At 41.1% G+C, this 24,134-nt stretch overlaps 1 protein-coding gene across 2 annotated transcripts; it reads right to left on the bottom strand.

Moving 5' to 3' along the window:
* Window positions 1-6,379: 6,379 nt before the first annotated feature.
* On the bottom strand, window positions 6,380-15,650 carry SERPINB12 (serpin family B member 12). 2 transcript variants are annotated; one of them, XM_032422598.1, is made up of 7 exons: window positions 15,483-15,650; window positions 13,322-13,396; window positions 12,359-12,499; window positions 10,685-10,802; window positions 8,894-9,036; window positions 7,763-7,930; window positions 6,380-6,784 (listed from the first exon to the last, which is right to left on the bottom strand). In XM_032422598.1, exons 1-7 carry the CDS (start codon window positions 15,648-15,650, stop codon window positions 6,380-6,382), a joined length of 1,218 nt encoding a protein of 405 aa, XP_032278489.1. The 2 variants fall into 2 exon arrangements, with proteins under 2 accessions (XP_032278489.1, XP_032278488.1); XM_032422597.1 differs by having other exon boundaries at window positions 13,262-13,396.
* Between the last annotated feature and the right edge of the window lie 8,484 nt (window positions 15,651-24,134).

Genomic DNA, 24,134 nt, shown 5'->3' on the forward strand with positions numbered 1-24,134 from the left:
CACCCCCGGTCTTTCTGTGACCCCGAGGGTCCTGAGACCACACTGTCCCGCGAGGGTTCCACCCCCCGCTTAGCCACTGGAGCGACGTCCCTCAGCGGAGCTGACTTCTAAAAGTTCCGATTTTGTGCTCCGCAGCTCTATCACTTGCCAGAAGCGGCCGTCGGAGGCCCCCTCCCCCGCCATCTATCCTCCCGAATATCACCTCGGATTCACTTCTCCGCACGTCCTACCTTCCAGAAAGTGGCCGCTTTTCTGTTCGGAGAGTTGCTGCTATTCTTTTCTTTGATCTCCTGTTGAGTTTGTAGGTGTTCAGAATGGTTTGATCCCTATCCAGCTGAATTCCTGGGACCAGACGAAATCCAGGTCTCTTATCCCTCCGCCATCTTGCTCCTCCCCCCCAGATTTCTTTTATTTTAAATTTTGTCATAATAAACCTGCTTTGTGAGTTAAAACTAAAAAAATAAAATAAAATAAAAAGTTAAAAAAATGAGCCAAAAAAAAATATTGCCGTGTCTTCTTGCAGGGCCAAAGAGAAACCTAAACTCAATCTGATTCTCATTCTATTTTATGAATTCTATTTCTTTTGTCTCACAAAGCTTTTAGATACTCCCCTCTTTCCCTGATCTTCAATAATTTGGCCAGAGTGTGGAAGGGTAGGCTCTCAATGGGCCCTTTCAATCGGCATGAATTTTTTTCGATTCTATGTATTTTTCTTTTCTTATATCTTTGAGTACTTCCTCCCCTCAGCTCTCTCTGTTCCTGAAAAGCTCACTGATGAATGTTGGAGCTTCTTTAACTACGGCATGGCTCTTAACATTTTTAAGCACTTTCTATCTCTTTTTCTGTCTCTTCTATGTTTTGTAGAATTTTGAGGTTCAGTCTTCCAGCTGACTCTTTGGCTGTGTTCATTTTGCTATTCAGTCGACTTACTGACCTTTTGTAATAATTAAGCTTATTTCCAGAAGCTCTAAATGAATATCTTAACTTCCTATTCTTATTTATATGTCTTAATGTAGTTTATCTAATCTATTAACTCTGTTAAGGTTGATTTCTTTCTTTCATGTGGTTATTTCCTTCAGACATTTGGTAATCTATGTCATACACTTGTCTCTGTCTTTGAGATTCCCTATTAGACTGTTTATGAATGCTGTTTTGCAATTTCCCCTGCCTGCTTTAGCAATTTAGGAGTGGAAGGCTCTGTATGTGCTTCCTGGCAAGGATGCTAGCAGCTTATACCCCTTGAGTGGGAATTTGTCCTCCTCTGTGACTGTAGCAGTCACCTGGCAGCATGGCTATGCCTCTGTGACTCAAGTGAACTCACTTACAGCCAGGGCGCAAAGAACTCTGTCCCTCACTGCCAGGCACAGGGCCAGGACAGGAAGATGCACCCCTGCCACGTGGCTCCTACTGAAGAACTTGAACCCTCCACCACCATGATTGCCCACCCCATACTCCTTTTGCCCCCTGAATTCTCCACCTCAAAGCTCAAAGCACACTGGAACCCAAAACTTAATCTCGAGTGAGTCCTTGGCCCTCAAAGGGCATGCTTGCAAAATAAAGAAATGGAAGTAAATGGCCTATAGGTTCTCATTTCTACTTGGGAGGATATATAGGGTAGTGATCAGAAATCCACTGTATGATATCCAGCCAGACTGCCGGGTTCAAACTCCTAGATCAATCATCTGCAACCTGGGTGACTTTGTGCCTCAGTTTCCTAATCTGTTAACTATAGGTACTAATAATAACCTACCTCTGAGGAAGACTGAGAGGATTAAATGGGCTAGCACATATAAAAGTCTTTGATCAATACCAGTACATGTAAGTACTCAACAAATATCCAGAACTATTACTGTTCCAATTCAGAGATTTCGTGACTGTAGTCTTATTCTGGATATTGAAACTTATCCCATGCCTGGACTCAATGTTTAAAAAAAAAAAAAAAAAGTAGTGCCAAAGGAAAAAGTCACAGCTGCCAACAATTTGGGGACATAATTAGAATTTAATATTAAGAATTTCTCTTCTTCCTGCGGCTGTCTGTTGAAATCATATTTTTACTGGATGTATTTCTTTACTTTTGGAGCTTTTGACTGCATTGGATTCTACTCAAAGCAACATGAATCCAGTTTCAATTCCTCTGATGTTTATAGCATGGTGCCAGGTGCTGGGGATTAAACACACCATTCTCACCTGTGCAGAAATACAGCTAGGAAGGATTTTCTGTTGCATTTACAACTTGACTGAGCAGGAAATTCTTGAATCATATATTTTCCCTTCAAACCTGTAGACTAGGTTTCCCTGTCTTCAGAAATTTAACACAACATGAATGTCTGAGGACCCTCTGATTATTTATCCTTTTTAAGTGAACTATGTTCTTTTTTGCCCAAATGTTAATAGAATTATTTTCTCAGCCTTTTATTTTTACAGTTTTTTAGCAAGTCTATTTTTGCTTACTTTTCTTGGAAATCAATCCATGTAATCAGGTGACTATCCAAGTTAAGAAAGTTTTCTTTAATTGTGTCTTGATTCTTAATTTCATGCCAATTAATATGTTTGCTTTCTCAGAAACACCATAATTCTTGGGTTTACTTTCTGTTCTCTATAGCTATGAATTTCCCTTTTATTATTTCCTATATATTCTAAGACAAACTCTGAAATACACCCTATTCATCACTAATTAAATTTTCCAGTGCATCAGTTTTGCTTCTTTACTTCCTCTAAAATCTATTTGAATTCTGCTACTGTATTTTTAGGTCCCTGGCAGTCTTTTTATATTTCATCCAATTTTTTCACATCTTGTCACAATTTATCTACCATTTATCTTCATAGACTTCTGCTTCAATTCCACAGATGCCCTGCCTTCTTCAAACCTATCAATCATACCAAAAAGGTTTCTAAAGTTCTCTTCTGGTTCTTGCCACAAATCATTTTCTGAAGCCTCATTTTTTTGTCTATAGCAGGATGTACTCATTCCTTATTGGGCACTAATTTTTTTAAAGCTCTATATTTTTCCCCATTTACATAACCTTGGACCTGGAATGATCTATTCAGAACCTATATGTGTCAACAAAAGGTGTGTGGGTTTCTACCAGCTCCACTGTTGTGCATTTGATTGCTTCTCAAATCCTTTAACCCATCTATAGCTAAAACATTGTTTGATGCACATGATGGATAACATTATTTAGAAGGGAAACGATGTATGAGAATATGAGAATTTTTAAATTAAATCTTAAGCATATAGAATACTTTGGTAAGAAGTGTGCCTCAAATATAATCTTGTGTTATATTTATTGACTAAAAAAACAAAAGAATAAGACAGTGGATTTGAGAAAACAAGAACACAGCATGAGTAATGTGGATGAAGAACACGTTTGACATTGGCATTCAACTACGGAGCAAAGAAACCCACTGAGACACGGCACAGCTTCCTCACCCATCATCCCAATCATAAGGCCCCCACCTAAGGTTAATGATACTGTAATAAAAAAATTTTAAAAAGCCACACATGCAAAAGAAGCAAACAGCAATCAGGGATGAAGCAACATATGTTCTGGCTTGCTCCAGCTCAAGAAAAAACTGGGGAGGAGTTTGAGGAGAAAGATACATTAGATAATGTTTGAAATCATAAGGAGGGCCCGGGGTGAAATAAAATAGAATATACAAAGCCTGTCACCTGGAGAGCACTAGAGATCCTGTTGGGTATGACACATTGGCAGTTATCTTCCCAGAATGTGTGTAGTAGGAGTAAACGAATCGGTTGTTTTGGAATCTACATTGCCTCATTTGTCCTACCTGTCACCGTTGCTGGGTGGAGGGAATCTTGAACTAGAAATGGAGGAGTTCACTCCCCGGATTTGCATGCTCTGGCTGGTTTTCTAGCACTTATAGAGCACAGACTTGCATGTTCTCTGTGCCTCTGGCTGCCATATTAAAGGGTCAATCTCACTGGCGCAAGAATGAAGAGTCAAGAGCTCCTAAATTTGAGCATAATTCCATTTCTCATATGCTTCCATCTACTGTAGTTCCACTGTCCTCCCTGTATGGTCTGACTCTCTGACACTCCAAACAGAGGGGACAAATGAAATATATGAACCCAACAACATTGCCACCAGGGTTCTTTCTGTCCTTGTCCCACCAAAAATAGTCTCCTTGTGAAGACTAAACTGCCCAGGGTGGAAAGTGCCAAAACCTCTCTTCACCTTCCTGTGCATTGTATTGGGGGAGTTTCATTCAGTCTTCAAATGGCTAGAGAAAGAAGAAACGTTTGATGATCCACTGGCTGTCACTCCTAGATTTTAGCATCATTGCAAGCTTTCATCTTTATATAGTTACAATTTCATGTGTAATTACGGTGGAAAATTGGGAAATATTTTCTGGCACAAGATATATCTTCCCAACATAATTGAGGTGAACGGTTAGTTTCATAGATTATGTATTTCTATATTTGGGGATGAAAAAAATTAAAGTGAGGTTTATGTCACTAAAAAAGTCAGTTGGCACATAAAATATTGTACACATTTTAACTAATGACAAAAGTGCTTTATTTACTAAGAAGAAACATTTTAATCAATTGAAAAAGATTAGTAAAGAGTAAGTTTACTGATTCACAGAAAGATTTAAGAATCTCACTCTCATTTTTGTAAATAGATACACTTTCCCTTTGTGATTAAAATTCTGAGAGATCCCAATACAAATGAGAAGATGTGTTTATCAAAGAAAAGAATAAGCAATGCCAGACAATGCCAAACCTTCACGTAGGTCATAGTTATCCAGCTCAGTATCCAACAGCAATGCCAGCTCAGGCATGGAATCTTCAAAACGTCAACCCCAAAAAGAACCACAGAAGAGACTATGTATTTGATTATCTGACATAAATTTGACCCATGTGACCTGCATTCTGTGGAAAGGACTTGGAAGAGCCACCTCAAGCTGCCTCACATTATCAATGAGAGATTTTTTACACCACAAACAACCTTTGACAATGAGAAGTCTGTATGAGGAACATGGAACTTGTCCCTCACAGCACAAAGAAATCACTAATATAGAGGAAAACGGGGGGACCGGGGCCAGCATGACAGCAGCTGAACTTAACCTACCTTCTCCTGCAAAAACCGCCACAGCCACACTTAACCAACATGGTGGCAACTGGGAGGAGGACGCTCATAGGGCAGGGCAGGGAAACAGGGCCACAGCCAAGACCAGAAATTCACCTTGACGGAACGACTGTCCACGTCCTCGAGTTAGACATTGTTAGTAGTCATTCCAGAGTGTTCAGCTAAGGCAGAAATCAAGAATTCAGACAGACCTATCAGAGAATGAAGGTCCCAGGTTCTGGAGTCTTAAACACTCAGGCATATGGCTTTCAATAGACTAGAGCTTGATATGAAGCCAAGGGCCTTCCTGACAAAGGTTTCCACATGTATCATGCCCAGACCCAGGCCTGCTCTCAGGATGTGACCAGGCATAAGGCCTCCAGGAGGAAATAGGTCCATGTGGCCGGACTCCTGACAGAAGGGGTTGGGGAGCCTGGCAGTCTGCAGTGAGGGTAGCGCTCCCCTCCCCCACCTAACATGCTGGGTATTAGGAGCAACTTCAGAAGAGAATTCTCTGAGGAAGGGGGTGAAGAAGACACAGAAGATCGTGCTTCATGATGATGGCCTAGGAGACTCAATAAGGAAAGCTGAGACTAATTTTTAAATCCACTGCCACTCTCCTAGTTCAATGTCAGATTCACAAAACATATCCTGATCTGCGCAGGATGAGTGCTAGTCAGGACAGGCTTCCGTCCTTGAGCTCTCACTTAAATCCACGGGTAGCTTTTCTCCCCGGTGAGAAACATCTTACAGGGCATCTTCCATGCAGTAGAAGATGGGAGAGGAAGAGGCAGGGTGTCTTGCCCAGCGATGACTCGGGTTTTAACTACCATAGAAATAGAGCTGAGTTTCCAAAACACGTTCCATTTAAACATTTCCTCCTACTGCCCATGTTAAAGTGGTTTCTGAATTTATCCTCCCCTAGAAGTGGTCTAATGGTCTAATGACTTGAACTTTCAGGATTCCTTTATAAGGAGGTAGGGAACTTAAAGTTAGTACCATTCTCAATTACATGACCTGCAGGTCACAGAGGGTGAATTATATGCTTGAAAGCTTAGTATGATGAAAGGTCAGGGAGGGAGCCAGGGACTTCGATACTAATGGAGGTAGATGAAAGTCAGCTACAGGGTGAGAGAAGGATCAGGACAAGCACAGGCCGAGTGGCCGGAGGAAGGGGGCTTGGAGCTGTGACAGAAGGTATCAGCAAGAATGCAAATGCCCATGTTATGCCGGGGGAGACCATACTGCCACTTTCTTCCAGCTCCTGGGCCCTAGACAGTGTGCTCCTTTCAAGGAGAGCAGACCCTGCCGTAGAAGAGAATGGTTTGGGTTTTGTTGTGTTTGATGAAAAAGAGGAAAGGGTGATCAGCAGTAAACGTCACCCAGGAAGGTATGGACCTTTCCATGCTGACAGCCCCACTGGCGGCAACTGCCTGAGTGCCATCTTCATCCACTTCCACAAAGGTTTTATGGACAATTTTTGACAGGTACAAATTGGGACTTGGAGAGATTCCAGTAAGATCAGCCTTCCCTTCCTCAAAGATATCCGTGATGCCCATGTCCCGTAGAATAGAATTGAGATCGTAGCTGTCTTTCAGGGTAAACTGCGGGAAGGAGACGGCTACTGTTTCTTCTGACATATTCTCTGAGCTGCTCCAGGCCACTATATTTTCATGAGTGATGTTCCTTTCAAGCTACAAAAGGAAGGAAATAATGTTTACGGTCAGATTATGAGCCTGCAAAGGATGCCCCAATTACTTCAAAGGGCTTGAGTCTATTTCAACAGCCAGTAACAATCTTCAAGATCCTTCCCTAAACCTCAAACTACTCTGATCTCATTTAAATTCCCCCAAGCAAATCTCTTTCCTCTTTAGAAGTCACAGGACAATTTGATACCAATTCTGGTGTCCTCTGGTGTCTGACAGACTGGTGTCTGGGTGTCAAAGCCCAGCAAAGCTCAGTTGACCCAAGTTGGGCGAGCTTGGCCAAGCCTTAGCTTTCTGAGGTTCAATCCCCTCTTCTATAAAACAGAGATAATACCATTAGGCTCTGATTGAACAAAATGATGTATGTAAAGTATTTAACATAGTGCTGGCATACAATACATTTTGAATAATGGCTATTCTTGTGATCGCTATCCGGGGATTTCTCTCTCCCTCTGTCTCCACCTCTTCACCGCACAGAACAACATAGAGCCGAGGCTCCCCAGCCTTCACTGATTCCCACTTCACAAGCAATCTATCCCAGCAGCAGGATCTCCACTCTGTCAAGGCACTTGCACCCAAAAACAGAGTTTAGCTCACAGGTCGTTATGTGAGCCATAGCAAAATAGTCCAAGCAAGAGGCCAGAAGTCAGGCTATTCAGAGGAAAGGAAAAGCTGGCTCATTTGTAGCAATTCTCATATCACTCTGTGTCCAGATTCCTTGGTCTGGAGAACAACTGCAGAGAGCTATAAGATAGGAGAGGAAAGCCCTATCCAACATTTTTGGCATTTGTCCTTTTCTAAACCAATGTAGAAGAACTATCTCATCGAGTTGAGATTCCTATATATTCTCTGACATCTCTGGTAGATGAGGTGCTAGCCTTCTTCAGGCAGGTAGATAGTAAATAGGGCTGCTCTCCAAAGATCGACACTGAAATATTTTGTAGAAACATGAAAGTGAAGACTTACCTCTTCCAGGCCCTTCACGTTATCTGCAGAGTAAGGAGGCAGCAGGATGAACATGCTGAGCTCCCCCTTAATATACCTCATTTCAAGGATCTGTGCCTTCAGCTCCTCTATGAAGCCGATTCGAAATAGGTCCTTTTGGTTCATCATCTTCACAGTCTTCTTTTCATTCTGCAGTGGACAAGATAGAAAGTCGCAGGACTGCCACGGTAAGCTCACACACTCACATGGCCTCCATCTCTCCATTAAGATGAGAAGCGTCTTCACCAGAAGCTCTGAGCCACACCAGTGATCCAACCTAAGAGCGCTCTGCCCACTGATCAGTCAGCCTTCCTTTGCCAACACCTTATTTTCCCATGGTTTTAAGAGGTTCTTCAGCTCCCAAGACCACTCGTTGGTCAACTGTCTATCCACGAATCTCCCTACAGCCTAGCCAGGGGGAAATAAGCCCCACCAGCTTTCTACCTTCTGTGCCTGCCCCACCCAGTCTCTTGGCCCCACGTGACCCCCTGCCCTCACTGGCCTGAATGACCCACCACAGCACCAGTTGGAGCCTTGGTTAAGTGATAATCATCTACATAGTAAACAACAGCACTTCTTCCATAGGCTTCCATCAGACGGAAGGGCACCACCCCAGACACCTTGTATATGTGAGAAGTCACCAATCTACAGATGAAGATGCACAGCGCTTGCGAGAGGAACACAGCTGACAGGTGCTGGGCTGGGATCCCAACCTTCCCTTTCCTCCATTCTACAGTCTGATGGATTAGAACATGGGTTTTTGAGACAAATACTCAAAGATGTGAATGCTAATGCGTGAACTTAGCTAAGTAACCTAACCTTTGCATTCTTTCCCCTCAAGTCCTAAGAGGGAATAATAATAAGACTCATTTTCATAATGATATTTTAGCAAACATGTGAAATAATGAATGGAAAATGCTCAGGGCAGTGTCTGGCACCAAGATGGTCAATGAACTTCAGGTACTAATTTTTGCTAATAACAAAATATTCTTATTATATTGTATGTCACCCGGAGACCTAAGCTTTAAAGTTGAGTGTACATACTGCAAATCATACTTCTTAGTGGAAATTATGAGTGCAATATCTAGAAAACCATGTGCTGTAATATCATACCTCATTTAGAAAGAAAAGCGCATCAACTGTGTTTTTAGAATCAAAATATTTTTCCCATTTGGCCTTGAAGTAAACAGCATTCACCAGCACCAGTACGGTTGCGCTGTCAATAGCTTCCTCGTTGAAGAGTTCCTTGATTTTACCTTAAAAAAGGTTTCAGAGAATATCCTGAATGTGAATTGTGCCAGAAGTATTCGTGTAGACAGATTTTCCTTCATGCCGCTTCCCCTCCCCAAGGCTAGGGCATGTCTGATTCAAGGACTAACCCAAGAAAATTACACCACTCACAGTCCTGGATGCGGTGGAGGGGGAGGGGGGTGCGTTGGGGAGACACACTGTCACTCAACCCCAAGAGGGACCCATTCTAAATCACTGAAACTGAGGGAATTTCCTTCCATTCCCTGAGTCACTGTGGTTGGAACTTGCCATTAGACATCTATGCCATGACTTACCGTTCTTTTTTTTTATTAAGTTTAATTAGCCAACATATAGTACATCCTTCGTTTTGATGTGGTGTACAATGATTCATTAGCTGTGTATAACACCCAGTGCTCATCACATCACGTGCCCTCTTCAGTACCCTTCACCAGGTTACCCACCCCGTGATTTACCTTTCAAAGTAGACTCTGCCACCTGATTATATTATAACCTCCTTGAGAAACAGACTACTGTGTAAACTTCCTATCTCGAGTGCTCATCAGAGCAAAAGGTATATGCTTACATATAAACAAAAATGCATATAAATATGCTAGGCCAGGATATAAAATCTATTCGATAGGGGCTTTCACATGTCCTCTCCCATGCCATCCCATGTCAACCATGAGAAGTAGGTATTGTTGTCCCTTCTTATAGAGGAATACACTACAGCTAGTGAGTGGTAAGACCACACAGTCAAAAATCAGCAAGGCTGGCTGAGATCAGGTCCTGGGGCCTTCCTGCTCTTGGTCCAGCTCCGAGGCTCCTTCCACCATAACACAGCCCTGAGGTGGACTGGAAAATCCCATGCCGTCAGGCAATCATCTGTTTGCAGTACGCATTCTTTCCACCGCAAAATACCAAACCATCGGTTATCTGAATGCATGCCGAGTCCTTAAAGATGAGTAGAGCTTTCTACTGCAAGACTTCCACGTAAACTCCATGAATAATAGATTATGTTGACATCACCTACGCTTAAAATACTCCAGGAGATTTAACTAGTGCCTTAGTATAAATTTTTTTAGTGAACACGCTTTTCCTCTTGGCAACTGAGTGGAACCTTGAAGGAATGGGAATTTTTGTGGCACGTGGACCAAGTAAGGAGAAATAATTTTGGAGTTTGGGTGCGCAAGACAAGGCCAGACAGGGGAGTTTCATATTAAAAAATTATTCCATTTTATGTTGAATTCTAAATTTCACTACTCATCACTATCTCTAAACACCCCTTCATCCAGAAACACCTACATACCTAGTGAAAAGTTGATAAAAATTGGGATTTTATTATTTCCATTTCCCTCTGAATAACTAGATTCTCTTCACAGTCTTTCTACTGACCTTTTTGTTAAAAAAAAAAAATGGAAATAGTTAACATCCTGCTGGCATGTGCTTGGCTGAAAGGATTTCACATTTTCTGATGGAGCAAAGGAGTAACACAGCGTAAGCATTTAGCTGTTTGCACCTACAAAACTGGCTTTGAACACGGCCCATGTATGTGAGCACCTGGTTTTGACAGACTAGCAATCTGAGACCACGGGCTGACTTTTCTCCTTTTAAATGGAAAAGAACACCAGCTACAGTGTGTTTGGTCTTTCTTACCTTGGGACTGAGATTCAACCCAAAAGTTAATCTGTTGTCTGGACTTTTCGGTGTCCTTCCGGAAATCAACACTTTCAACGGTTGTGTGATAAAATTGAGTCACACCATCTAAGTAGTCCTGTTAAATTGGAATAAAGAGAAATAGTACAATGAAATCAGATAACCATGCTAATAGTTAGGTGTGAGGCAGTCAGGAGAAGCCTAATGAGAGAGATGGTCATTTAAACAGGATGCACGTGGTGTCTATCTATCTCCACTCTTAATTAGCCAGAGGCCTTTTTCACTCACTGTGGTGACAATTTAGGATATAGAATGCTTATTCATGGGATGCCTGGGTGGCTCAGTCGGTTAAGTGTCTGATTCTTGGTTTCAGCTCAGGTCATGATCTCAGGGTCCTGAGATGGAGCCCCACATCCGTCTCTGCACTCAGTGCAGAGTCTGCTTGAGATTCTTTCCCCTTCCTCTCCCTCCCCCTCTACTCCTCCCCCAGCTCACACACACACTCTCTCTCTCTAAAAATAAATACATAAAATCTTTTTTAAAAGGAAAAAAGAATGACTATTCATGAAGCAGCCCACAGTTACAAGGGCACAAGCCCGTTCCTACCAGATACCCTTTTCCTTGGACATCTCATTTGTGGAGACACTGCAACATGAGTATAAAGTAATTTGAGAAGCTTAACTATAAAATGCCTCTATTTTTAAGAATTAAAACCCTAACTAATGGTTACAGAGTTTCTGGAGCGATAAAAACATTTTGGAAATTGGGTGGTGCTTATACAACATTGTGAATGTGATCAATGCTACCGAATTGCATACTTAAAAATGGTTAAAATAGCCATTTTTACATTATATTTTACCACAATTACAAGGTAATATACCCAAACCACTGGCGTGTACATTTTTCCTAGGTGAATTGTATGATATGTGAATTTATACCTCAATAAAGCTAGTTAAAAAAAAAAAAAAAGGCATCGAAAAGCTCATTTCCACTGTGAGAGAACATACTTACGTTGGCCAAAGGAGGCTAAGCCCATCCCCTCACTAGACCAGCCTAACCAACTGCATCACACATTTGCCTGTGGTCACACCCCTCATGTCCTTTGCTAAGTACGTGGCTCCTTGCAGCGGTGACTGAAGAAGCTGATGTGCCTTGCTGTAGGTCCACGCTGCTCAGCCACGGAGCCAAGCCGGGCGCCCTTTGGTTCCAAACGCAATCTCCTTCTGCAACACCGCGGGGCTGCTGAGTACAATTCTATTGAGGGGCGGCCTGATGGTGGCATGAAAGGGGATTTTGGAGAAGCGCTGGGGGAGGAGTGTGGAGGGATGGGAAGAAGAGCTACCAAGTGCATTTACCAGGCACCTTTGCTGGGAAAGACCGTCACAAGAGAGAAGGCCATTACCAAACCCAAAGGTGCTCCAAAAGCTATTAGTCACAGGACCCTCTTTCCACCCACAATGGGCCTCATAAACTGCTCAACTGAAAACTGGGAGAAGGGCAACAGGCAGTGTGGGAGAGAAAGAGGTGGGCCCCGGGGAACCCCCCCCAGTCCACAGCACATCCTTCTGTCAGAGAGGATTGCGTTCCAGGTGCCAGGTGAATGATCCAGCTACTCACTGATTTTTAAATAGCATGCCATATGATAGTTTTAATCACCAGCCATGCCGAACTCACCGGACAGATGGGGAATTCCTGCTCTCCATAAAGCCGGTTGGCAATACTTAGGTTGTAATCAACTCTGATCCTGTCTATCTTGGAGAGAAGCTGCCCGAAGTAGCAACTGAGCAGTGCACTCTTGTCACTGGAAGACTCGGCCTGACAAAAGAAGAAAGAAAATGTGACCTGATCAGGAGAGTAAAATGCCACCAGAGCACGTTGTCGTTTCACTTTGTTACCATGTGGGGGAGCAAGTGAGAAGAAGAGAGGAATGGAGGGCAGGAAGAGGTCCCAGTGGAAGATCATGGCTCCCACTTGGTATCAAGGTCATCCAGGACCTGAGTCTGGGGACTCAGCAGTGCACGCTATGTTTTAGATCTATGCACCTCGTTTTTCTCTATATTCGAAAAGATACAAGAAAAAGACAATCTTCTCTCCACCTTCCTCTTAAACTTTCTAAGGTACAGGGATATTTAACTTGGAAAATATCTTTCCCACTCCTGGTATGAGAACCAATAAAAGCTTTGTGTACCAGTAGATTACCCCATGAAATAGACAGGCCAAGGTATAGAAAGAGAGTAAGACTCCCACAGCTGATTCCTATCCCTTACTACCCTTCATCCTCAACCATGCTCCGTCCTGAGGACCTGTGGCCTGGAAAAGTGAGTCACGGGGCTTTGCTCTGTCTTCATCATGAGCAGAAGATACCAGATCCTACTGTTTAGGAGACTAGCCTACAGCCAACGACATATAAGATGCGTAATCAGAAAGGAATTGGAGGTCCCATGGCATTCTTGCTATTGTTGTTGCTGCTGATGACAGCCAGGTCCTAACGTCTGGGGATAAGTAACCATTGTCAAATACGGCATAACCAGAATGAGCAGGTCATAAGAAGAGGGACAGGAGCTCGGGGTGGCTCACCTGCAGGGTCAGAGACTCCCTTGTTTCTTTCTGTTCCTCCAGAGAGCTGTCAGCCAGCGCTTCTTGTTTTTTGCTTTTCCGACAGGGATCAGGTTCTTTTCGTTCATTCTGGGAAAATTCACTGAAGTGTAGTACCTGTGGGAGGACGATTACGGGGTCTCTCAGACAGTACAAACAGCAGGAGGTCTGAACAGCTTCAGAAATGTTTTCATAGTGTGACAGGGACAGTGATTCCATAGTCAAAAAGTCAACAACAGTTCAAAGGGTAGTGGATGTTTCTTTTGACTTGGTTGTGAGGTGGAATAGAAGGAAGTAAACTGCATGTTACCCCCGGGGTCCACATTTAAGAACAAATGCAACCAAACTAAAAGGCTATCGAGGGATCCATGAGACACACGTGGCTATTGAGCTGGCCAGGCTTTAGTGTAAAACACACACTGGATTTTTGAAGACTTAGTATGAAAAAAAAAATGTAAAATATCTCACTTAAATTGTTTGATTACATGTTGATATGATATTTTGGAAGTATTGAGTTAAATAATATACATTATTAAAATTAGTCTCACCTATTTCTTTTTACTTTCTTATGGCTGCTAAATTTTTTTAAATTACATATGGGATTTGAATTATATTTGTGTTAGCACTGATCTAGACCTTCCGATCGATCAAGCAAGTGAGGACAGCAAAAGACAGCTACCCAGAGCATTGCAGAAAAGTAAGAGACAAATACACATCTTGCACTGTTCAGGACAGTTTTGCTGGGCAGGCAAAACCCAAGTGCCTGGAGAAAGAACATCTGAAACCTGACCGGAAGGATGCCAATCACACTCTAAAGCTAAGTTTCGCCAGTGAAATAATATTCCCAATAAAAGTAAATGAATAAAGCAGAATGACCCCAAACATATTCTACCTTAATCCAAGAATTCAACTCCTCCATACTAGGGACAACAGTGGGGTCCCCACATAAACTCTGTGTGGTATGTGAGATCCAGGGAAGTTTTAAGACCAACCTCAGGAGCCTGTTGATTATTTGGGGAGTTGTTCTTGTCACATTCATTCATTCATTCATTCTACAAATTTGTATTGGATGGCTACTATAAGCCAAGCACTATTCTAGGACAAAGATTTTCACCATCTGCAGGATTATATTCTAGCGGGGGAGGCACATAGTAATGAATTACTGTATGCATTATCTTGGAAGATGGAAAATGCCATGTGGGGGAAAAGTAGCTAGCGTAAGAGGGAATTTTACAGGGTTGGGAGTCAGGATGCAACATTAGATTGAGAGGTCAAGGTAAGCCTGGTTGAGAAGGTAAACTCTGATCAAAGTCCTGAAGGAGAAAGTAAGTTATAGATCAGTTATTGGGGGGTGGGGCCGGGAACCATTAGGCAAAGGGAATGTAGCAAAGGCCCTAAGGCAGGAGTGGGCATGCTTACCCAAGGAATCTGGAGGCCAGTGTGGCTGGAGGAGTGGGGAGGGGACAGGGTGACAGAGGGAGTCACCTGGTTGTCAGGAATTCAGATATTAGATCTTCATGGGCCATTGTAAGGACTCAGGCTTCTATCATTAGCTAAATTGGAAGTCCAGGTTTTGAAACGATGAGAAATAGGCTCTGAATGAGGTTTTTAAAGGATCTTTCTGGCAGCCAGGTTGAGAACAGACTGTCAGCAGAAGCAAGGAAGCCCATGAGGAAGTTGCATCCAGGTTAGAAAGGATGGTGGTGAGGCAAACCTCAGGGACTCAGTGGGAAGCACCCGTGTTCTGGATGTGTATCAAGAGAAAAGCCTTTTGGAGTTTGATGTGAAGTGAGAAAGAAAGACAGAAGTCAAGGAGGACGCCAAGATCTTTAGCCACTGGATACATAATTGATGCTTACTAAAGATTTACTTACGGAAAGAGAGAAAACACATAGACATTAAAAATATTGCTAGTGATATCAGTATGGATAATTAGAGAGTGGAAGGGGGACAGACATGCAGACAGACAGACAGAGACAGAGAAGGTGACTGAGAAAAGCTATGAGGCTGGGAGGCTGAAGAAGGGTCATAAAGGAGGCAGAGGTTTAACTGAGCCTTGAAGAGAGAGCAAGGTGGGATGTAAATGAAAACTCCAGGGCAGATGCAGCCTCCCCCCGAGCCTCAGGCTCAGTGAGCAGCGTGGCTTGCCAAAGGGGACTAGGGTCTGACTCTGAGAGTGGACCCAGAGATACTGGATCCACACCTGGTCGATCTGTTGTGCACTGCCACTTCTGGCCCCCAGGCGGACCATGCCAAGGGCAGCCGAGAGGCTCAGAGGACAGAAGAAAAGGTTTTTATGAGGATCATCTTTGCTTATCTCCTGGAAAAGATCAAAGCAAAATTTGGTGTTGGCTGCCACGAGAGAATCCATCCTGAGATTGACGACAGTCTAAAACCAAAAACAAAACAAAACAGAGAGAGAAAACATGATGATCAGAGGAAGATAAATAAACAGTTCTCATTTTAAATACATGAGATATAGTCATATACAATGATTCAGCATGTTATTAAAAACTCAAAAACTAAGGTCATCATCATCCTGGTATATAGATATTGATGTCCATATTGATACTGATACAGACAGAGGTCTATTTTCATTTAATGATGTGAATTAGTTTCCTAGAGCTGCCGTAACAAATTACCACAAACTAGGTGGCTTAAACAACAGGAATTTATCCTCCTTCAGTTTGAGAGACCAGATGTCCAAAATCAAGGTGTTGGCAGGATTGGTTCATTCTGGAGGCTGTCAGGGAAAATCTGTTTCCTGCCTCTCTCCCAACTTCTGGTGGTTTCCAGCAACCGTTGGCGTTCCCTGGTTTATAGAGGCATCACTAATCTCCGCCTCCATCTTCACGTGGTGTTCTTCCCTGTGTCTTCTGTGCGAGTCCACATTTACCCTTTCTTATAAGGACACCAGTCATTGGATTAGGGCCCACACTAATCCAGTATGACCTCATCTTAACTTAATTACATCTGCAAAGACCCCATTTCCCAACAAGAGCACATTCACAGATATCAGGGATTAGGTCTTAAACATGTCTTTGGGGGACACGATTCTATTGTGGTAAAACTTCCTTTATTCAGGTAAAACAAAGTCATAGGCAACCGTGTCCTCATGGTCAAGTCAGCAACCAAGAAAACTTTATTCCACCTCCTTCTCCACAGGCTATATGTGGTTCTGCTTAAGTCCTTGGCCAGCACACTCTCCCAACATCCTACGACTGAGGATACCCAGCAAACTGTCATGGGCCATGTCCTCTGTCACCTTCTCACCTCCTTTTGACTCATTCCACATGCAACCTGTGGGCCTTCAGGTGGTGCTTCAGTCAGTCATTGATATTATTGTTCAAAAGATCACTGATCTTCAAAGATGTTGAGAGTTTAGAAGTCATTAAGTTTAATACTTTCTCTTGACAGTGTAGAACCACAGGTGATATGGAAGCAAAGCAAGAGAGTGACTCCTTCAGGACAGATTCCTTGCCCCTCACCAATAATCTGTTCCAGAAGTATCAAGAAAATCTTACGTAGATCTCAGCTCGGACCATCCCAAAAGAAATGTCTTCTCATTTGTCTTTTTGTCTATGGATATTGTGTATTTCCAAGATGTAAATGTAAGCCCCCTTATGTGTGTTTTTTATCATCAGACATGTGGCACAGTAAAGCATTAAGAAATCATTATTGCATTGAATTGAATGGTGTACATTGGTTTTAGCATCTTCCCAGCTTAACATCGACTTTTTTAGTCTATAAAACCTAATTCAAAAGAATAACAGTTACCTTTTTAAAAATGTGCCAGACATATGTTTTACATACATTAGCTTTAACCCTACAACTTTACAGGGTAGATGTTGTCATTCCCTTTTTACAGATGAGAAAAGAATCGAAGAATCAATCACACATGTTGGCCTACACTAAGTGCTCTTTCTGCTGTATCTACTATTTCTCCTAAGTTGCCCTCGGTGAAGGACAGGCTGACCAAACACGTGCCCGCTATATTTGGGTGTTTTCCCCCTGTTCAGCTTAGCACCCATTTTTATGCTTACATTTTTTTCCTGCCAAATTTGTACTTGACATATATTTCTCATTTTGTGCTGGTAAAGCTGGGTTCAGGTAGATGTTTTCCAAGAAACATGTGTCCTGAGTGTGCCTGGAAGTTCAGTAACGCTCCACACCTCAGGAATCTACATTCTTTATGCAGAAAAATATCTTCACATCCAACATGTTCACTCTACAACAGTGGCTGGCATTACCCCTTCAGTAACAAATTTACCAAGAAAGTGGAGAAATCAGATAAATTCAAGGTGGTCTGAGTCAAGGGGACTGCACAGGGTTGAGTTAAATCATAAAATTTGGATAAAAAGTAGTCTCATATTTTTTAAAGCCTTGGTCATATAATCAGGGTTGCTATTTGATACAAATCTTTGGCACCAAAGGAAAAGGCAGTAGATGCTCTGGCTATTTGTTCACTCTATAAAAGAAGACTAGAGACACAATAGTCAAGGCAAAGGTGGGATTTGGATGGAAAACTGAATCACCCCAACCTGGCTCTTTAAATGTTCCAGCTGTTTGCTCAACTTTAGCCTGTTTCTTTCTATGGTTGTACCCCTGGCATCAGAGGGAAGGGTGTTCCTTTCTTGCATGACATGCACAGAACTGAGCAACTGGAGTCTTACCTACTACGAAAAGGACATGATGGCTCATGCAGGCCAACTCCCTTCTTGAGACTAAAAATCCTGAGGCCAGAAGTGGCAGTGACTCGCACACAGTCACGTAGCTGGCTGGGACAAGAGCAAGGCTCAGACCTCTCCATGCCCAGGCCTGCTCTCCACTGGAATAGACTGTGTTTTGTGTCCATTTCTAATTTGGCTACTACCCTTATTCACTCTGGGAGCTGCAGTGCACCCCCAAACTCTCTCTGCCCACTGGTACCTAAAGAACATGGAACCTACACTAAATTTTGTGAACTTTTCACGCATTCCCTAACCTGGCTCCAACTACTATCACGTCCTCTCCCAGCAACAATTCCCTTTCCTGAGCCTCATCGGGTTCTACCCCGTGGACTGGTTCTAAGTTTCCATTAGAGTCAATGTAGCTCAACTCTGCCCCACCTTCCAAGGGAGGGGTGAGAATGGTAGTCATAGAAGAATGGCCTAAAAGCTGCGGTTGGTATTGGATGACTGTATGTACGCATTTATTACAGGAGAATCTTTCCTGGTGTTATATAAAACTCTAAAATATAGAAAAATGAGCATTTAACAACTAGATTAAAATGTCATCCAGTAATTACCTTCTGGGGGCTGTTGTTGTTTTGCTTGTTTTTAAATTAGAAACTGGCTAAATCTGACAGTAACCTAATTACCCGATAACCATTTATAAAGTTCCCCCATAAGGATAGTCACTGCACATAAAAGGATGAGCTGAATGAGACCCGATCTCTGCCTCTGAGAAATCCACCATCTCATAGAGCAGGTACTGCATTAGAAGCAGCTCCAGGTGTGTAAGAGCATCGAGGAATCCAGTACTCATTTACAAAATGAAATAGAAAAAACAGAGGTGCCTGGGTGGCTCAGTTGATTGAGCGTCGACTCTTCGTTTTGGCTCAGGTCATGATCTCAGGGTCATGGGATCGAGCCCCCCTGTGTCAGGCTCTGCACTCAGCAGGGAGTCTGCCTCAGATTTTCCCCCTTCACCTCCCCCCACTCACGCATGTGCCCTCTCTCTCTCTCTCAAATAAATAAATAAAATCTTTAAAAAAAAAAAAAAAAAGACATGGAAAAAGCAGAAGAGAATTACATAAGAAAAAATTTTTAAACAGCACTCATCCAGACTTATTCCAGTATTACTCTAATAATGTTCACGCAAGCAATTTAAAAATATAATACTTTCAACATTTCTAAAGCTACCTAACACTGTTCTTATTCATTAAAGAGAAGCTTTGGTGGTCAGTAAAAGCCATCTTATGTTGTTACAACAAAAAATAAAGTAAAGTAAAAAAAAGCTCTAAGGTCAATTTTCTTGTCTTCATCAAAAATCCCTTTACATCAGTACGAATTTGAAAATAGTATGACCAAGCCAGTCTCCAAATCCACTGGATTTACAAATGGGACCAACTTAGCAATAAATGGAAAGTAGAGATCTAATCATCATCATACTAAAATGTAACCATAGCAGATAATTTTCAGAGGTGTATAGCAAAATAACTTTCAGATTTTAAAAAGTGCTGTGTACAAATAAGTTCATAGAAACACTTTCGTATTAGCCCAAACTCAGAAACAAACCAAATGTCCATCATCAGTAAGATAAACAGCTTGTGGGTCAGTCATACAATGGAATACACACCAATGGGTCTGAGTGAACTATAGTCACCCCATAATAACATGCACAAACTTGAGTGAAAGAAGACGTATGGAAAGAGTCCATGATAATACAGTTACATATAACTTCTCTATATATTTATGTATGTATATATACTTATACATAAATTTTATATGCATGTCCAAAGTTTAATTTTAAAATGTCTTCTAGATGTATTACTAAGCATGGCAGCAAATTTTAAAGCACTGCAAATTTATTTGTGTTTAACACAAGAACTAAGATTACATGGAAAATTGAAGAATAACTTCTCAAAATGAAATTCAGTCTCCAGATGCAATTAGGAAGTTCCCTAAGCATTAACAGGAGATACTTTACATCAGCTCTGGAAAACATCCACCACACAAAGAAGTTACTGTTTGACGAGAAGTTACTGTTTGACGTTGAAGTCTGAGTCTAAAGACTGATAGCTGAGGTCACCTGCTTCTTAATAAGCTACAACTTGAAACACTTGCACATAATTTACTTCAGTCATCATTATTTCCAAACAGACTTGAAATAATCTTTAAAACAGCAAGGTCCCTCAAAAATCTATTCAGCTCAAGGAATTAGCACTACCCACCTACAATGGCTTTATAATAATAGCTACCATTTAATTTGCCTACCATGTGCCTGGCATTTCACAAATGTTGTCTCTAATTCTCAAACAATCCTGTAAATTAGAAATTATCTTCATTTGACATCCAATCATTAAGTGACACAACTGGTCAACAAATCTGTCAGTTCGGTCACCCTCTTTCCTCCTATATCATGCCACCATCTGGAGCAGATAGCACTTGTCCTCTGCAAGACCATGGCTCAAGTAACCCACCACACAGCTTCGTGACAGGAAGATGTACTTATAATAAACAAGAAAATAATAAGACAAAATAATGATAATAAAATAATAAAACGTGTATTATTGGTTTCATTGTTGTCTCTGACCAATGACCAACACTCATATAATGTCCATTAAGACTGTTCTGAACTACCTCATTGCTAAGGGGCATCTCCGTTCCCAGGTTGTCCTTCCAAGACTCCTCTGATCTGCTGAGCATCCAACAGGACTACTCTGAACTACCTCATTGCTAAGGGGCATCTCTGGTCCCAGGTTGTCCTTCCGAGACTTCTCTGATCTGCTGAGAGGATTGCTTCTCTAGACTGAACACTTACTTGAAAATCTTTTTCAGATTGCATTGAAACCTATGCAAATGTATCATAAATATAGATTGGAGCTTCACGATTGCAAACACCTTTATCCCAAATTAGATCCAACTTAGGTCATTTCATACTTGCTGTCCCCACCTCATATCGACCACAATTTTAAAGGGAGGGCCTAATTGGCAATTTTTATTCAGAAAAAAAAAAAAAAAGAAAAGCTCACTTTGATATCAATAAAAATATTATCATATTTTTGTCTACAACACTTTCCAAGTAAGTGATTCATTATTTAACCTCTAATGAGGTAAAAGGACTTTGGTTCTCAAATTCAAACTTATCATGCAGATGGAAGAATATCAGGTTCCATTAATGATATTCTGCCATCTGCATGATAAATTTGAATTTTGCTCCCACACCATTGACAAATCAATTGCCTTTGTTCACCACATGCTTTCTAATCTTTCGATCATAGTGTAGGTATAAACATAGATATTAAACACACAACATTTGTGTTTCTGTTTCCCTTCTCACTCTGTGAGGTAATTATTTTTTTTTTTTTATATTTCTGTCTTTGCTTCCAAAGCATAATTCTCTTGCAGACAGGTTTTAATATTCATCTTTGTATTCCATCAGTAAATAATACAAATACTGGGACATAAGAGCATTTCATAAGCTTTTATGGCTTTATTTGCTAACATCTGCCCTTTTTTCACTGTAAATAATTCTAACATTTGAAATATTAGATGATGATTCAGTATTTCATACTCGCTCTGCATACATCCTGTAGACAGCAATAAGCAATAGAGATGTTACTTTGCAGAATCAACTTTTGATTCATTTTCTACTGCATTAGATACAGTTCAGTTGTTAAAACTGGTTTCCTTTATGGTGAAAGTGTAAAAGTTTAGATGAGATAGATTTTCTAACAACCCAAAATATTCCAGGGGAAATTGTTCTTCCTATAGAGTAGGAAAAAAAATTATATCTCCAAAATATTTCACGTCTTCTAATTTTCCTAATTCCCACAAAGCTATAAATAACCCAAGAATGAAGTTCCAACTTTACACTTTACACTGCTATAATAAATATTCAGATCTGGCAAAGCTAACTAAATGATAAACAATCTTTAAAAACAGAGAAATGGTTGTGAAAGATGCAATCCAGAGCATTTCCAATTTAAGTTACAAAAGAGAAATGTAAGCTCACATTATTTAAAATATAGATATTCTAAATACTATACCATTTTATATTACAGAAATAATAAAAAGATAAAATACAATCTGTCAAGTATGTAAAGATTTTTATAAAATTATTCAAACATCCACATTTTTAGAAAGTCAATCAGATACGCCAGACATCTCACTAGGTACATGGAGGCCAAATGAGGTGACAGATGTTGCTAATATCTCCCAGCAAGTCTTGCCACATTTATAAAAACTTCAACACGTCATAAAACAAACTGCTTTTTTTAAAAAAGTAGCATATCGTTTGGTTTCAATTAAATCCCCTTTGGGTTTCTATTATTTTCCAATGAAATGTTCATGGTTTAAAATGATATTAGGCAATGCTTGCATTTACCTTCTTGCCCTCAGAGTTGCTGCTAATAGCTGGTCAGGTAAGTTTCAATCCACACCCTGTCAGGAATGGAAATACATGAACTTTGCCCCTCCTACAATGGCACTTCTCCAAGTGCCATTTTGGAATCCAGGGTAAAATTGTCATTGATTGATTAAGGGGGGGGGGGAGCGGAGAAGAAGACAAATGTATGCTATATATACTTTTTTTTTTTTTAAGATTTTATTTATTTATTTGAGAGAGAGAGTGAGAGAGAGAAAGAGCACAAGAGGGGGGAGCGGGAGAAGGAGAAGCAGACTCCCTGCTGAGCAGGTAGCCCGATGCAGGACTCGATCCCGGGACTCCAGGATCATGACCTGAGCCGAAGGCAGTCGCTTAACCAACTGAGCCACCCAGGCGCCCTGCTATATATACTTTTAAACAACTTCACACATTCTATGCTTTCCACTAAATTAAATATTCAAAAGAATACTTTTTAAAATGGGGATATAGCCATTATGGAAACATAAGCTGCTTATCTATACTATATGTATATGTACACAGAGAATATAAGCCACTTATGCAACTAGTGTGTAAATGACACAAGTAAAGGCCAGTTTTATAAGGCAAGATATTGACCAATGGAAGTTCATAGCTGAGCATCAAGAAGGTCTCTCGATTTTCAGTAGTGAACATAGAAAACAAATATGTTATTAATTCTCTCCACTATTTCACTTGAAAAAAAATGTGTGTGGGTTTTTCCTCTAAATTCTCCCACAAAATTCTAAAAACCATCATTTTTCAGTTGAATTTCATCAATGGTTAGGACTTACGGGAGGTTGGAAAATTTTTACACGTCATCAGTTAATACTTCATGCCGGTTGATCAATACTTATTTCACACAGCTGCTGTCCAGCATCGCCTTTCAAAAAGGATACTATTTACGTTTACAGCGGGGCGTGATTTTTTGGGTTTCCTGGAATTCAGGTTGTCATATTTAGCGTTGTTGGCTGCTGATATTCGCACGACTTTGGGCTTCCGGGTGCCTGAGCAGATTCAAAGCTTGTTTGAATAGCTTTAATCTGGGATCGAATCTGTTTATCCTTTCAAATAATCCAACAAAGATCTGACTACAGATGACTGTCACGCTACAAGGCTAAAAATTTGGTGTGGTGTGATTGATCAATCAGTCATGATGAAATCTGCCAGTAAATGTACCTAAATATTAAGGTAACGTAATGAATCACTAAGGCGGGTGTGAGAATTCGTGGATCACCCACTATGTGCCAAATTCATTTCCAATTTCACGTACATAATCTCATTTGAGTGAAGACAATCGGTCTCTCTAATATCAGCGACTTAAAGCGTCAGGGAATTACACTAGAGTTTGAAGGAGTTTTAGAGGTCACTCACCTGACAGTGCTGCTATTCAAGGCAAGCTAGAAGGGCTTTCTGTGTCAATAGGCTGTAAGAACATGATTTCATCAAATGTAGAGTTAGATGCTCCTCCTAGGTATGTTACAACTCATCATGAGTTATGAACCCATCTTTTAACTCTTTAATACCTCTTTAGTCTTTTTCTGCATGGAGTTAAAAATTCAGGAATGCCAGAACGATTCACCAAAGTCTTTGCCAGCTTGTGATGTAAAACAATATGATTAACATTCTCTCTGGTGTGATAAAAGCAGTCTTTTTGAACTATCATAAAGAGACTCTTTTCCATCTAATTTTACATCACATTGCTGAGGAAACAAAATGTTTATGGGGAAAATATCAGCATAGAGGCCTT

The sequence above is a fragment of the Phoca vitulina genome, unplaced genomic scaffold, assembly GCF_004348235.1.
Source record: "Phoca vitulina isolate PV1807 unplaced genomic scaffold, GSC_HSeal_1.0 scaffold27, whole genome shotgun sequence".
Taxonomy (NCBI): Eukaryota; Metazoa; Chordata; class Mammalia; order Carnivora; family Phocidae; genus Phoca; species Phoca vitulina.

Coding starts and splice junctions, on each gene's coding strand:
- SERPINB12 (XM_032422597.1), bottom strand. CDS start 15,650: ATGGATTCTCTCGTGGCAGCCAACACCAAATTTTGCTTTGATCTTTTC. Junction 7,931..8,893: donor CGCTTTTCTTTCTAAATGAG/GTATGATATTAC, acceptor TGTCCACTGCAG/AATGAAAAGAAGACTGTGAA. Junction 6,785..7,762: donor ACGTGAAGGGCCTGGAAGAG/GTAAGTCTTCAC, acceptor TTCCTTTTGTAG/CTTGAAAGGAACATCACTCA.